Source organism: Lepidothrix coronata, unplaced genomic scaffold (genome assembly GCF_001604755.1).
Source record: "Lepidothrix coronata isolate B3197 unplaced genomic scaffold, Lepidothrix_coronata-1.0 Scaffold21, whole genome shotgun sequence".
In the NCBI taxonomy this organism is placed as follows: domain Eukaryota; kingdom Metazoa; phylum Chordata; class Aves; order Passeriformes; family Pipridae; genus Lepidothrix; species Lepidothrix coronata.
In genome coordinates this window covers 196,730-212,826 of record NW_016690201.1, presented here as the reverse complement: position 1 = coordinate 212,826, position 16,097 = coordinate 196,730, and the positions used below count along the sequence as shown (strand labels likewise).

At 37.2% G+C, this 16,097-nt stretch overlaps 1 protein-coding gene and 1 long non-coding RNA gene across 5 annotated transcripts in view; one reads left to right on the top strand and one right to left on the bottom strand.

Annotated features, from left to right (window-relative positions):
• LOC108493977 overlaps positions 1-12,285 on the top strand; it is a 28,262-nt gene extending 15,977 nt beyond the window's left edge. For 2 of the 4 annotated variants that reach the window (XR_001873673.1, XR_001873675.1), the window contains 5 exons: positions 1,046-1,176; positions 5,130-5,217; positions 6,287-6,428; positions 8,865-8,948; positions 12,179-12,285. This is a non-coding gene — a long non-coding RNA (uncharacterized LOC108493977). The remainder of the gene's footprint in view (positions 1-1,045; positions 1,177-5,129; positions 5,218-6,286; positions 6,429-8,864; positions 8,949-12,178) is intronic. The other 2 variants (XR_001873674.1, XR_001873676.1) reach the window with 2 other exon arrangements.
• The window catches only part of ALCAM (activated leukocyte cell adhesion molecule), a 117,531-nt gene continuing 102,672 nt past the window's right edge, over positions 1,239-16,097 (bottom strand). The window contains exons 10-16 of the mRNA XM_017808001.1: positions 15,122-15,257; positions 14,913-15,046; positions 13,340-13,472; positions 12,594-12,632; positions 12,161-12,278; positions 5,283-5,397; positions 1,239-3,574 (exon numbers count right to left, since the gene is read on the bottom strand). Of these exons, the coding sequence (XP_017663490.1) occupies positions 5,310-5,397; positions 12,161-12,278; positions 12,594-12,632; positions 13,340-13,472; positions 14,913-15,046; positions 15,122-15,257 (648 nt within the window). The 3' untranslated portion in view covers positions 1,239-3,574; positions 5,283-5,309. The remainder of the gene's footprint in view (positions 3,575-5,282; positions 5,398-12,160; positions 12,279-12,593; positions 12,633-13,339; positions 13,473-14,912; positions 15,047-15,121; positions 15,258-16,097) is intronic.

Below are 16,097 nucleotides of genomic sequence, written 5' to 3'. Positions count from 1 at the left end.
GCAGCTGAAGCTATTAGGTGAACATCGGATGTTCCCTGACAAAATTTATCATAAAAAACAAAGAAAATAAATTTACATTTAGTCATTCTTTGTATGTCTTTGTGGATAAAACTCACATTAGTATCTCATAATGTTCAAATAATAATCAGTATAGAATTTAGAGTTATTTGTATATGTTTTTCAAAATGTGACAGGATGAAAACTCGCTGTCCAGGGAAAGTGTAACATATTGCCTAAACCATCTGTGGTGCTGGGTTGATGCTGGCAAGCCCTGGATAATACAGGGACAATCAGGTGTGGAGTGTTTGCTTCACTGGCCAGCAGCAGTCAGGTCAGCGCTTTCCCCATTTAGGCTCTGACCAGCTGCTGGTCCCAGCAGTGCAGTAGTTGTAGGTGCAGCAAAGCCCTCAGACAGAGGCTATTCTGTAGTACTCAGAACCAGTACAAAATGTCCCTGATGCTTTGCCTTTTGTTGTGTTGGCCCTAAGTATTTATTTTTTTTCCCCTCCTTTCCGAAAGGCCTCACCTTCTGGCTGCACCATTACAACGTTTCTGTGTGTTTTAATAGTGGTTCATATCTACTGCAGCACAGCTATAGTTTTGGTATTATTGCTTCTGAGGACTCACAGAGTTGCTCAGGAAGCTTGTGGGATGTTTTTGCAGGATACTGCCTTTGCAGCATGCAGCCAAACCTGTTGGTTTGTTCCAGCTTCAGTGGCAGTTTCCAGCATAGCCATGAACAGACACCACAAATCACCTTATTTCCTGACTGTAAAGCAAGAGGGTGGGCTCTCCCCTACTCCCCTTTGCCGTGCTTTTAAACCATTTGTAAGCAGGGATTTGTTTTTCTTCCTGTGTGAAATAAACTAAGGTTGAACTCTGGTGTGGTGTACAAACTCAGATTTGAACAGGCCCCCTAAGTTTCACTGATATGGTAATTTTTAAATCCAGGTCACAAGCACAGATGTCCATGATGAACTCTGGGAAAGTTTTGTGTGCCAGCTGGGCACGTGCTTTTCTCTGAGCGAGTGTTTATGCTCCCTAGGTCCTGACGCTGCGGTCCAGGAGAAGGTCCACAAACCCACTCCAAGACCCCTTGGCTTTGCTGGAATTTTCATCCCAGACGACTATTGAGGCTATTTGCAGGATTACAGTGAGCAGCAGCGTGAGCTCTGGGTAAGCGCCCTCCCTCGTGCTCGTACGTGTTCTGGTAAACTGAGATTTCAGACAAGCAAGTGAAGACATACTTCAGTTTTATTGTTGTTTAGGCATGGATAGAAACATTAATTCTTTTGCACTCTTGGTTCTTGAAACTTGCCTATAGTGAACTCGGAGCAGTGAAAAGCCCAGCTCCTAGGACTGACGATTTAAAGTGCATAGGAGATCTAGCAGAATCCCAAAAGGCGAGGAGTTGGTTTTATTCCTTCTTCTGTAGCTGTGGAAGCTGAAGGACTTTTTTTCTTCTCCTTTGCCCTGTATTCCCCTGACAGTGGTATGAAAATTTTCAGCCCTTCCCTATGCTTTCCCTTTGGAAGTTTCCCTATCTTTGGAAGTTTCCTCTCTGTATTTAAGAACTATTTGTAGTGTTATAAACAAAGACAGGTGATATTTGCACACTCCTTCACAGGACTCTGTTACAACTTTTCCCATTTAGAGTCATGCCTACTGAATTTGTTTTTTTCTTTTAAAAAACGTGTATCACTTGGCAGTGTTCTCGCACCAAAAGAAAAAGATATATTTATATATAAAGTAACTTTTTTGTGTGTTCACGTTTTATTTTGGAAAAAGAGGTGTTTAAAAATTTTAGAATTTTTTTAACAAAATTCTAAAAAGAAAAAAATCACAATATTTACAGAGATAACAGAATGGCTTAGCCATGCAAAACAAATTACTTTGGTTTTTTCCCCCATTTTACTTTGGTTTAAATATTGACCAAGATTATAATTTTTTTTCTTTTTGCCAAATAAAACAGTAACAAATTAAAGTTTAGAGGCATATAACAGGATTTCCCTCTAATATTTTATACAGCATAGAGTTTATAGGACATCTTATGTATTTAATCCATGCCAATGCACTACAGGAAGCTTTTATTAAGACATCAGTCACTACTGCCCAGACATTTAACATTTTACAAATTTACAAGTAACAGTGTTTTCTTCCCCCTAAATAATGCAAAAGTGGCAAAATACATTTCCTAACGTCCATCTTTTTCATTTATTTATTTATTTATTTATCTATTTATTTATTTATTTATTTATTTTTGCCTACCAGTCTATAAAAACTTACTTTTTCCCTGGATATTTGTAAATGGAAACCTGATGTTCTGCTTAATCTACTCTTTCCCTCCATCAAAGATGCCTGTTACTGTCTTCCAGAAACTAACCTTCCAGATATATTGAAACATCTCCCTTAAGTATGACTTCCTTTTGGCCATTCACCCTAAAACCTTCTCTTATCAAGTACCATTCTAAAAATTCCCTCAAGCAAAAAACATGTTTATAAAGTTACAAACTTGAATGTAACTAAAGATACATAGACATTTCATTGTTACAATTATATGTACTGTTTGATAAATTAGGTACCAGTTAAAAACACTAAAATTATCTCAAGGTGCATTCAATATCTGTAGCATAGTTAACAAAAACACACAAAAAATATATATATTCTATTTTTGTGGGAAAAAAATGCAGCTTTGATATGACCACTTTTTAAAAAAAGGTTCCAATTCTGACTGGTATCTCTTTGAAATGACAATTTACAGTACTTTAAGGCAGCGAATAACATAAAGGAATCAAAATTAACCCAGAATTCCAGTTCCTTATCCTAATGCTAACATGAAAGACGACTCATAATGATCAATAAAATGCGTGTCTTGCTCTAGAAGGAAAGGATTATTAGCCACCGTCTGTATGTAGGCTAGGAATTTTTCATAGTGTTCCTTGCTTAATACCCAGACTTCTTCAGGGAACCTCTTTATTCCCCTTCTGGCTTGTTTAGCTTTGCACGGTTTTTTAAACATTCACTTTCATTAACATCTTAGTTTATTCTTGTCACAGCTGTCACCCTTCTGCTTTATCATGACTTCAAAGAATGAAAAAGGACTTTGACATTTTCCTTTAAGACAATCTTACACTGTAGGTACTTGCTACAAACCAGAGGCTTCACTGAAAACAACCAGAACTAGACATGTACCTGCTCAAAGGGTGTCATAAAAACAATTGAAATAAAAACCATTACACTATACATCAGATTAACAGCAACTCCCAGAACAAAGCCTTACAGTGTATAAAAATAGCTACGTAAAAAATTTACATAAAGGCAAACAAAAAGAAATCTTCAGTGCAGACATTTACAAAAAAATATTTCGAACAGAACACAACATGGTGACCTATTATCATGGCTGTTGCCAAAATTAGTTTGTGGGGTTTTTTTATCTTGAGATAATTATGTCTAAAATCCTTTGAAAACTTGGTAGTATGATCTGCTTAATACTTGAACCATGAATAGCTGTCACTTCTTTGTATATGTTTAAATACAATCCACGTTCATGCTTCAATTGGTCTATATGTATTCTCTGCAAATATGAAAGATAAAGCCAGTTAAACACTTTAAAGTATATTAACCATCATAACTACTCAGTATCTAACCTTCAAATAAACAGCTACATGAATAGTACTTTCTTCTGCTGTTCAATGACATGAACACTTTCTTTCATGACAAGAGTAGCTGTTGCAATACTGTTCCCAGTAAATCCAGTAAGTTTATCTGGTAAGTAATGGATTTATGTCCATTTCATTTATGTAGATCTACTGATCTGAAGAACTACAGAGTAAACGATTGCACTGAAGGCACACAATGTTATTTGAACTCCTATGTTAAAATAAATACCCCCAGCTAACTTCATCTAATCACCTCAATATCACAATGTTGCAGAAGGTACCAGGACCAGGCAAAAAATACAGACTAAGGCCTAAGCAAAAAGATTACAGAATTTCCCCATAGAATTGTAGTAGGAATGCTGGGTATTTATGCTGCAACTTATTCAAAATCCAAATCTACTTCTTTCCTACTTTTAAGTCATTTATAGGATATAATTTTGATATTCCCAATTCCCTTTTTGAAATTATAAAACAGTGATATTACTAGTAAAGTGCCTATAGCAGTGCTGCATCTCTTTATATAATGTGTAAGTGCTTTAACTAATTCAGTGAATTTTGAATATTTAACGCAAAACTTGTGGCTTGTACTTTAAAGTACAATCCCAGACAATACCGGTATTATTAATGGCAGCTGTATTTATTTAAATAAGAAACCTTTTAATGTAAATATGAAATACCATAGTTCCACTACATGCTTTAAAACCCTACTACCTCAAGAAGGTATCCAATGCTATTTACTTAAGATCCCTGAAAATCAGGGCTGCCTACAGCTTTCCTGTGGAGGAAGTTACAATGCAGCACTACTGAACGGGTACTACTCTCATTTTTAAGAACAGCTGATGACTAACTGAACAAACCTCTGGATGGTCAGCTGGTTTCCAGACTCTTGGGCTACCCCAGATTTTAAATGTCCTAAAGTGGCCATAAGAATGGTCTAAACCCCTACTTTGGGTTCTAAGAGGAGTGGCATATATACATGCAGCAGTGGTGTATATATGTGTGAGCACAGGGTGGTGCTGTTGGTGCTCTGTAGTGCTCCTGTAATTCCAAACAGAAGTTCGGCATCTACCGAATCGCTGGTGCACAGAACCCAGCAGGGGAAACTTTCATGCTAAACGTAATATACAGTGTCTCTTTACAGGATAAAACTGATCCTAGTAAAAGTATGGAAAATCTAGAGTGAAAAGAATTGTTTTGTTCTAAAGGAAGTTTCATGCCATTTGCACTAATGATGAACAAAGCTGACTGGGAGAACTTGGAAACTGTTGCTTTTCAGTAAGAGAAGAAGGTTCCTGTAAACATTTCAAGTCACAACTTGAAACCTTCTAACTCTACCTAAATATATTCTTCATATATACACATACACACACACCTGTACCACAGTGACACATTATATAAATTCATATTTTCATTTCCTCAAATATGTGGATTATCTAAATGTCAGGCTTGTTTTAATATCTCTGTGTGCAGCTTCAAATTCTTAACTGGCCAGAAGCTTGAGTCTGTCTGTCCCGATACTACACCACTCAAAGTGACCCCTCTGCCTCATCTCTGGAAGGTGAGCAACAGATTCCACAAATGGTGGACAAAGGGATGTTAAATTCTGCAATATTAAACACTTACCTGGAATGATGACTGACACATTTTCTCTTAAGTTTCAGATTTATGATTGTTTTCCTCTAGTTTTTTGTTTTCTTCTATATTTCCAAGATCTTTGTCTACATGTTTTGATGCTGTCCTATAACGTAAAAAAGAAGGTCATTTTTGCACGTCTACAGCGTTTTGTTCCATCCTCACATTAATGACACTGCCTCCTCCCCTCGAACGGAAAACTTTGACAGGTTCTGTTCTCAGCAGGTTTGCATATGTCTGTAAATAGGCCAACGGCACCAGATTTCCCACTGGTGTTGGTACCACAGGAAGTATTGCAAGTAGGGCTCTGTGTGTTTGATTTACCTCTTGAGGAATTCAGAATTATCCTGAGCTAGCAGACATTTAGCAAGGTTAAACCAGTTGTGGAGATCCATGTTTCCTGACAAAGTAATTGTGTAGCTTGTTTCAAAAAACAAGAGTTTGCTTTAAGGCGTACTAAAATGTTACAAGTGTGGCTAAGATATCTTGATCAACACAGCAATCTTTTGTGTACTTGTAGTAAATGACTTACAGAGCCCGTGCCAAACGGAAGCTCTTTAAATGTGAAGAAATTCATGAAAATTCTGGCAACACTGAAAAAAAAATCACACTCTGGTTTCTAGATCTGTGCTAGCTGTGACTGACAGGCTTTGGGCAAAGATGAAATTGTGTAGATGTTTGGAGGGGGGGGGAAGAGGTATGCCTCATTTTAAATAGCAGGTCTTCCTTAATGCAAGTAGTGGAGATGAATTAATGAGTTAAGTGCTTAGTTTATCTTAGCACAATAAAACCACTATGCCATTCATTTAATCTGTGAGAAGCCTCACTGTCTGCCAAGGTGAAAGATTCCTGCAGTGCTGCGATAACATTTTGAAGGCCGCAATTTTTAAAATGTAAATGGGCAAATGTGTTTGAGTGGGACAAAGTAAATCCCTTGTGTCAAAGCAGATTATCGTATATGCATTTTCTCTACAGATAATTTGTTTCCCCTACAGAAAAGTGAGGTCTGTTGTGACAGATTCATGCATATGCTCGCCCTTGCTTCAGGGTAAAGACCCGCAGTGACGCTGACTTGCAAAATACAATGAAGACACAGGTTAGCAGGATACTGTGACATGTCACGCTGACACCATGCAGGTATGTACCTCCCCAAACCGCTGATCTGAACTTTTGCTGGTGGAGTGTTTCTGTGCACATCCTCCATCTGAGCAGAGGCCGTGAGCAGTGGCTATGAACTGTGTGTGCCCACCCTTGAGTGGTACTGACAGTTTAGTCTTTGTCTCTGAAAGGCTTCCGATGGGGTGCAAATGCACCTAACCCCCAACACCTCTGGGAGTGGTGCTGAAATGCTGCTCTCTGGGCTGGGGAGCAGCTCTTGAGGTAGAGTGCCAGGAGAGCATGGGATTCTGGATCCCAGAGCCCAGAGACTACACTGAATGGCACCATTCTAAAATGTTTTTTGTTTAGAGGAGGTTATCTCCTGAATGGCTCTAAGTTTTAATGCTTCAAAACTGCATTTGCCTTTTACGATTGGTTTTAGAGCGCCTCTATTATATTTGTGTAATTGATAGAAAGGTGTTGGTGTTGAAAACCTACTTACTGCAAAGATCTGGACTCCTCTTTACTGCAGGCAAATTTAATTTTGTACTGAGATAGTATTAGTAAGTTATTCTACAGTGGTAAATTTCTATTGTGCAATAACATTCTACTTTTTTTCTGGTATTCCAAACCTGAAACACGTGATATGCATTAAAAGGAAAGGATGTGAAATGCAATGAAGAATAAAATTCAGTGCTTCAGTAGAGACTGACCTTCTGTGATAACTGACCTTCTTAATAACCTTTCACAAATCTCTTTAATCCTCACAAAAAAGAAACAACCCCTCAAAAAAAAATCCCTTGAAAATTAAAAAAAGTTTTTAATTTAAATTAAAAAAAATGTTTGGTTTAGGCTAAGCACATAATTTGGTTTGTCATGCAGCGAATGAGTCTTTTCCATATATAAGTCACACAAAATTGGAGACAACAGGGAAAGAGATGAAAAGCTGAAAGAATCTGGACTCAGGCAATTACCTGAGCTGAAATAAGTTGGAGGCAAGAAAGCAGGATCCTGCACGTCTGTCCTCATGTAACCACTTATGTCTGCTCTGGGAGACTGGATAGACTATTGGCATGGCTCAGTGTGATCCTTTTTATTTGGCCTCTTATCAAGAGTTTTACAGTGCCCAAAGCAGACTGAATCTCATATGACCTGACACTTAACAGCAGACGGAACTGTAACCAGCATTACTGGTCTTTGATTAGGTTAAAATTATTCGGTGATTAAAGCTAGGAGATGCTGCAATGAGATCAGGTTTTGAGTTTTAAAGTGCTCTATTTTAGTTCTGCATTCAATGAAACTAAATGTCACCTCTATTTTCCTAAAGCCACAACGAGTGAAAATGGGAGACCTAAAGGGCAACACTGTGACTTTGAAAGAGGCAGGAGATCCAGAACTCTTTTTGAGGATGTTATAAACCACTTGCTTGAAATGAGAGTAGTAGCAGTTTTTCATGTCTGACAATCAGATGGATTTCGATTCTCAATGCCCGAGACTGAAATGCAGCTGTTTATTTATGATGGTTCAGTGATCTTGCTGACCCTTTTTTTCTGTTGTTCCCCACATAGCAATATCTAGGCAGATTAACCACCTTAGCACAAACAATACTGCTGCCTATTTTAGTGCTATTTAAATAGTGTTGTTAAAAGACACAAGAGTAATTTTGTGCTAAGTTGCAGCAGTGTGATCCACTGGCAGTGCTCTGCCAACAGCAGAGGAACAGCCGACTCTGGCATGGCACCAATCCTCAGGGCTCAACAGACGTGGCTTGGGTTTGTAACAGAAATGTCTCAAAACATGGTTTCCATCGCTTCCTGAGGTGATTGAGGCGCAGGACAAATGGTCCTTTGCCAGCTTAGCATTCAACAACAGTTGTTCCTTACTCTTCGTGCATTAACTCCTGTCAGCTCACTCCATCTGCAACTCAAGAGCAACTTCTTGATGATATCTGAGCAGCTGGGGAATGTAGTCTGAATGGACAGAAATATTCCTGAGGATTTGCCAGAAAGGGTAGACGGCCCACTCTGCCCAGGCCTGGAGCACTCTCTCACACTGTAACATTATCTGCAGCTCCACAAACAAAGCCCACACCTTCCCGTGCTCTGGCCCTGTTGTTCTGAGGAGCGAGAAGTTGGCTTCAGTTATTCTTTTTTTTTTTAAATTAATTTGTAAAACATGAATCATTCTGAGCTAAAATTATGACTCATACTTTACACATATCTATGCTTGCTCTTCAGGAAAATAATTATCCTCAGGGATTCCTAATCAAAATCTCTTTGCAAGTAATACTGAAGTGAGATTTTTAGCTTTCTTTGGAATGTGTGCATTTTGAGAGGCTGCTATTTTAATAGATTTTGTTCAGATACATTTTCCATGTCAATTGTTTTGCCTGTTGTACTGTAAATACAGACTGCATATAGGTGTCCCGAAAATTGTTGTAGGGTTTTAATTTCTGATTTCTTTTCATCTTGCAAGTCCAGGCCTTGCCCTCAACAATGTTTAAGAAAGACAGGAGGCAGTGCTGTTTTTCCTTGTTACCCAAGCTTGAGACAATGACAGGTAAGAGGACAGACATCAGTGTAGTTCTGCATGCTGAAGCAAGAGCCAAGAATTTCATTAAAGCTTGCATCCCTTTTGAAAGGCACATCAGAAACTCAACTGCACTGATGCAAAAAATTTTCTAGGAGCTGATGATCTTGTACATTCAAATTGGGACTATCGGCAATCTCCTCCTATTTACCCCAATCTTGCCTTGCACTTCCTCCAATTATTTTCAAATGTCCGTCAGCAAGGAAAAAGAGATATTAGAAAAATATTCCAGTCACCAAGAAATTGGTGACAATTTTTTAATTTATGTGGTGGCCTTTTACAGAGGATTTGTGTCATGTAACTATGTCTTTTCCCTGGAAGGGAACTGCACAAAACCCAATACAAATGAGTCTTTTTCATAACATACAGCAAGTTTCCTACATATTTGGATTCATATGCTTGTTTCTTATAAAATATCAGAAAGGCTGATATTTTTATTGCTATGCTTCAAGTGTTCAGTTTCAGAGAAACAGTTTTGACTACTGGGATCTAGGAAGTATTTGAAGAGTTTGGTGTGCTCCGAGTATGAACAATCTTAAGACTGCTGCTGTGCGTCAACTTGCCCAGCTGAACTTTCCTTCACCAGATTTTAAACCACTTTAACCTCAGTCCAGCCTCATGTGACTTGAGATTTGTGCATCTCCAAACCTCAGGCACAAAAATGGGGCAAAGGTCTGATCTACATGCAGAACTGCCATGACTGGAGAGCAAGGGTACAGGGTGCTGAGTGCACTATTTCCATTCCAGATCTTTAATTTCTGCTGTAGCCTCAGCTGTTTCTGGCAAGGTGAAAATTTCATAGATGAAGGATCTACTGAAGATGGGTCTCCTAGAATCACTCAACTGACACAAAAATTTTAGAAATATGCTGAAGTGCTAAGATATATTCTGTTCAGTGCAGATTAGTTTAAGACATCCTTTTTGGAAAAAGGAGAAATCTGCAGAGAACAAGTGTTTGGCCTTCTGCTCAGATGAAGGAGAAACAAGGCATGCCGGGGTAGGTAGCCTCAACTCTTTATTTAAGAGGGGGTTGCAGAATGTGGAATACAGATGAGTCCCTTATTTATGGGATAATATTCATACTGAAAAGAATATGTGGCAATAATCAGTTTTTCCATCAAGTGGAGCTGATGCAGTGAATAACTGTACAAGTGATTTATTGTGAACATACTCCAAGGCTACAAGTATAATTCCTACTTAGTGTGGATGACAAGACAATAGAATATTGTACAAACCACAACACCAATAACAAAAAAGTAATGTTTTTCTTGCCTCGGCAGACTTGCAAAGTTCTGTGCTGCTGCCTTCTCAGACTTTCCTTTGGCGTCACTTTGGGGATAGAGATTAGTTGAGTTACTGTTCAAGGGTGGGTTTAAAAAAAATAACTATGAACTGCTGGCCTGTATGGGGATGGAAGGGGTTGTGATTAGACACAGGTTGTGTCTAGAGGCGTAAGGTGCTTTTTATGTGGTCTACTTTGACTTCTAGGCTCTAAGTCATAATGAAAACTTTGACAGAATAGGTACTGGCACTCTGCTTCCTCTTGCAAGTATGGTGTACAGAAAGCAGGGAGTATAACATTAGATCAACTTAAATATCCTGAAAACAGGAGACTGTCAATGATGATGCATCAATTAAGGGTTTTAGAAGCCAGTAACCATATATCAAATATGGAGACTATTATATAACTATAAAGGTTTGGGGTTTTTTTCCAGTGAACCTCTCTAATCAATTCTAGTTTTAATTTTTCCTCTAAACTTGAGGAAAGTAAGTGTTGTCCATTTAGAATATGCTGTATGTTATCTCTGAAGCAGAAAAAGTTATATAGCGTGAGTTTATTAACTAAAATTCTACAATTCCTGTTAGCTCTCCCCATACTACATAATGGTACAAGAAAAGTTACTTACTTTACCTTCTCTGCCCTCCTTATACCCCAAAAACCCAAACCAGTGAACCAGTTTTATGATTCCACATTCACATATTCAAAAAGGAACAAAAAAAAGAAAATTATTCTAGACATTATCACAATAGTAGCAAAATGCGAGTGGAAGAGCACTGTATGTTATCCTTTTTAATTTTTACCAAAAGAAGCATAAGCTTTACAAAAACCCCCTCCATGTATTATATCTGAGTATGGTTCTGTGCTTGGGTGATTTGTAACAATTCTGCATTTGAAAAGCTTCCAAAATCTGATCAGTTATGGCTGAAGTAAAGTCCTTATGTATTATCTAAAAAAAGGATAACATAAATGAAAACACATTTGTTCATAGTAAAATCCAACTGGTATATTTTAGATCTAATTTGATCTAATTTTAATGAAAGGCCACAGAAAGAACAATTGAACTTTAAGACTACTTTTACACCTGTACTGATCTGTGCATGTTATGCATAACTACCCTAATCTCCCGTGATAAGAAGCAGCTGTAAGGAGCCCTTCAGAAAGCAAGCCTGCCCTCAGTTCTCCCTGGAGACAACTGTACAGGGATAAGGCCAAATGGCATGCAGTCATGACCAGCATCAAAAGGATGCAGAAACGTGGTCACTTCCTGAGATCATCCAATTTATTTTCTGAAGTGAGCCTGTGATAACGAAGAAACTTGAAAGCAAGCAGGCCTCACTGGCAAATCCCATTCTATGCCTAGGATGGCTAAAGCATATTGATTTGAATGATAGCTTCCAGACTTTTCAGCAACACAAGCTCTACCTTTACCAGTTTTACTTCAGAGATCTCAAAGCACCTATGAACAAAACAACTCTTCTCCCTGAGATCGTTTAGTCTTATTCTGTAAGTTATTCAATATTTAAAGCAAATGATGAAGACAGTTTCTAGCACCAGCAAAGCCAAACAGACTCCCACACATCAAGTTCCATAATTAAGTAGTAGGTGCTATGTTTAAATGCAAGAGCCACCACAGACTTGGCTGTCAGGAAAGACAACCTCATTACATCTACAATCTTTGAAAATCTTAGACCCCCACCTCCAGGAGATGAGTCCTGTTACGCATTAGGACAAGCCAACCAGAGGTGTCAAGTTTCCTTTTTCTATTAAGTGCACGTACTGTAACAGCTTTTCCCCACCCATGACTACTGGAATGCTGCAGGAAGGAAAACAGGTGAACGTACACTTCTGCCTATGGTTATTCTTTTTCGAATTTATCGTGAAGTTTTCCATAAATTCTTACTTTGATTTCTTCACATAGAGCCAGTAGACAACACCTGCAACCAGGGCAACCAGCAGAAGACCGACCACAATTCCCACTATTAGCTTTGCCTGGTCATTAACTTTTTCGCTATTGTCATCTGAAGCAAAGAAGAAAAGTTAGAGATGACTTATGACAAAGTAAAACATTACACCAGTTCTAAAGAATTTTCATCAGAAACAGGAAAAGGGGTCAGCAAGTCAAAATAAATAAAACAAAAAATGTAGGCATTGTTCTTTAAATGTACTTTCATCTTTTAAGCTTCAAGAAAATCACGTCTTAGTCAATCATGGCACGAGCCATTTCAAATTAAGTCCACCTTTGAGGGACTGCAGAAATTGTGCACTGGCACCATGTAGGTCTTGAACTAAGACAATCAAAAGAAAGGGTTATAGAGACAGAAAACCATACATACCAGTTCTATCCTCTGGCTCATCATATTCTGGAATACTTACTGAAATGAAAAATGTTAAAATTAAATTAAAGACAAAATGTATTAGACCTGAACATCACCTTTAATTGCCTATTTACTGCAATGACAGAAACTGAAACTTAATGCAGTGTTTGCCAAACAAGGTAATTAATCTCATCTTTAAACAAAAGTGTTTGTTTCCTTTGTAATATAATATATCCAGTTGAAGAATCTTACTCAAAATCTGTAATATTAAAGTGTGCTACCCTTCCACAAACTGTAGCTTTTCACTACCTTTCATCATTGAAAAGTGGTATCTGATTAAAGCCCAGTATGGCTGATTTCTGTTGTGAGTCAAGTCATACCAGTAGTAATAAACTGGAATTTGGAGACTAAAACATTATGTTAATTTAGTAATAAATAAAGACTTCTCTCTTGTTAATAAAGTATTATTTTGCAATATTTTGTACTATTATGTTGTAATATTATTTTGTTATATTGTTTACTGTTGTAAATAGATAGCTAGCCAAGAAAGTCATGAAGACTAAGTCACTTCATCTAGAAAGCTATCAATAAATTTTATGTACTACTGATCCAGAGTGGATTTACAATTGCTTGACTTAAGACAAAAAGGTTAAATATCTTAGTATCAACATTACTAAGCAGACCTACTCTTCATTTGAGCGAGATGTGTGGGTACTTTATGAGAAACTATAACTTTAAGGAAATGATATTTATAGGACACTCACTAGCAGAGACATTCATGGAGGTCACAGTCCTTTCTAGCTCATTTTCTGCAATGCAAGTTAAAGTCACATTTTCCTCAGGAGCAATTATAATTTTACTGGCAAATTTCCCATTAACATATTTTGTTTCCTCTGTCTGAAAAAGTAAAAAATGAAGATTAGTATCCTTTAAAAAAGCAAAAAACCATACATGCACTACCTGTATTACACATTGAAAATATTCAGAGGGAAATGTCTTTCAACAAATACTTCACTTTTCCAAACAATAGCAATTGAAATATGCATTATTTTATTAAATGGTAATGTGAATATTTGAAAGAAAACAATTTGGCAACATATCTAGTTATAGATAGTATAGTGTGCACTGGAAGATCAATGATAAAGAGGCTTTTTTAAAGAAAGGTAACCACATTCTGTATTTCCTTTTCTTTCCACTATTCAAAAAATATTCCAAGTGATAAAATTCTTCAAGAAAAACCCAAACTTCTAAGCTATCCTTTCTTTCCATCTTGCTATTTTTCATTTATATCTTTATAAGGAAAAGAACTGTTCTAAGTTTTCCATTTTTCAGCTTTCCAAGTTGTTTCCACACTTAGCATTATTTTGCCAAGCTATGTGTATTTGGTAGCACCTGTAGTATCTGTACTGTAATAGTGATGTGTTGTTCCTTAAATTTGCTGTACATCATTCTTGGATTAATGCAACATCCAGAGAAAATTATTTTCAATCATTTGTATAGCTTCAAGTAAATGGACACATTTTGACAGCTATACATAATTTCTGTAGGCTTAGAGCAAAACCTATTTGAAAATATATGAGATTTCATTTGAAAATGAAATCTACAGGAGCACTGTGCATTGTACTTCCAGTCACTGAATGTTTGTAGAGAGGTCTCATTTATTCTTCCTGCTAAGGCAAAACGTAGCAATGCTTTGCATGGGATGCGGTAATCAATACCAAAATACTTCAGTTTGGTTGTTTTCCAGGTATTTTCCCTGCTATATATGGGTACTTCTTATTTATCCCTCAGGATGAATGCATTACCCTTCTGTTTCCAGTGAGAAACAACAGGCATAACCATACAAAAGCAACTATAAAAATTAGGATAAAAGCTGCAAACCCCATAAGGAACGATACTGAATGTAATTTCTGACTCATACATGCCACATTTCATTGCATTTCACCCAGTTAATGCCTACAGCAAGTACCCATTTGCTTTCTAATATAAGTTCTATAGTTCCACCAATATTTGCAAAGTCTTTATGCAATGGCAAAATCAGCACATTAGACTAAGTACCTTCACTTAAAAAAATGCATATTTCATTTGTAACCTTTTCCTTCCAGTTTTGGCCTGTAGCCAGTGAATCTCCTTTGCCTCTTCACCTGCTCTATTCAAAAAACCTTTATCTTAAAAAAATCGTCCTTGTAAGGACCATATAGCTACAGCTACCACTTAACCTTCTCTTAGATAAATGAAAAAGACTTATTTTCTTCAATCTCACTACCTGAAAAATGTTCCTTGATTTTAATTTGCACATTATCTTTTGGTGAATAAAGTAGTAAGAAAGATACTTGCTTTATTTATGATGCTTCCAGTACCAGTAACTGTCCACTGCACTGCTGGTTTGGGGAAACCTTCCACATGGCAGATAATTGTTTTAGACATTTTATTTGTGTTGGTTTTCTTCGTCATTTTGATTTGAGGTTTTCCTACAAGAACAATATTACAGTTAATCCTTTTGTTTAAAAAGAACAATTAATCATCATAACTATCTGCTCACTTACCTTCCACAATAAGTTTAAGTGTCTGTCTTTTCCTTAATCCTTCGACCTCCTGTAGAGTAGTTTCACAGACGTAGTTTCCAGCATCTTGATACTGAAGACTTGAAAATGATGGACTTGTTTGCATTCTGGTATTGTCCTGATAAAGTAAGAAGTGACAGAGATTAACTCATGATACATTAATCCCTAAATTAAAAATATGACTACTTTCAACAGAAGTTTTTGCATGCTTTGGCAAATTGGAGCCTTACTCTTAAGGTGTTTCCCCATTAATAAGTACATTTCAATATACAGCATGAAAAGTGGAAACTACTGGAGATTTATGCAAGTCACCTCCCTTCTTCTTGAACAACTTTGCTTTCAAAAGAAGGGCAGAGTTATTAGCTCTAAGCTTTCCTAGTAGATTAGCCAAAACCACTACTGGTACAAACTGTTTGAAATGCAAGCAACTCCACTCCGGGCCAGGCTTCTGAGATCAACATATACTCGGTAAACAACCATCAGACATCATTATTTTAAGTTTCCAGCACTGCAGATTTGGTACCAGCCACTCAACACCCAGTGCTAACATCTGATCTCTCAGCCTGCTTTGTCCTTTTATTATGTTTATTGGAAACAAGATCAAGCTTGACTCTGAGAAAACAATGCACCAAAATTCTTCCAAATGGGGTTGCTTTCTTTCTTAGAGGAACCTGATTCTCAAAGGGCCTTCTGAAGTCTATTTCAAAAAAGTTATGTTTGTGTTACAGTATGCATTACTTCTTTACATTTGAAAACTGAACTGATAATTACAATAACTGATTTTCAGTCATCACTGTGAGTGAGTAGCTCTCATTTTAGCCATATGCATAAGACCCATTTTAACAATATTCTTTAAAAAGCCCAATGAACAACTTCCTTCCTTCCTTTCAAAACACTGAAGTAGCAGCAATAATATGAAGAGGTGAATGCTCAGATGAAGCATGAAGTAGATGAATTA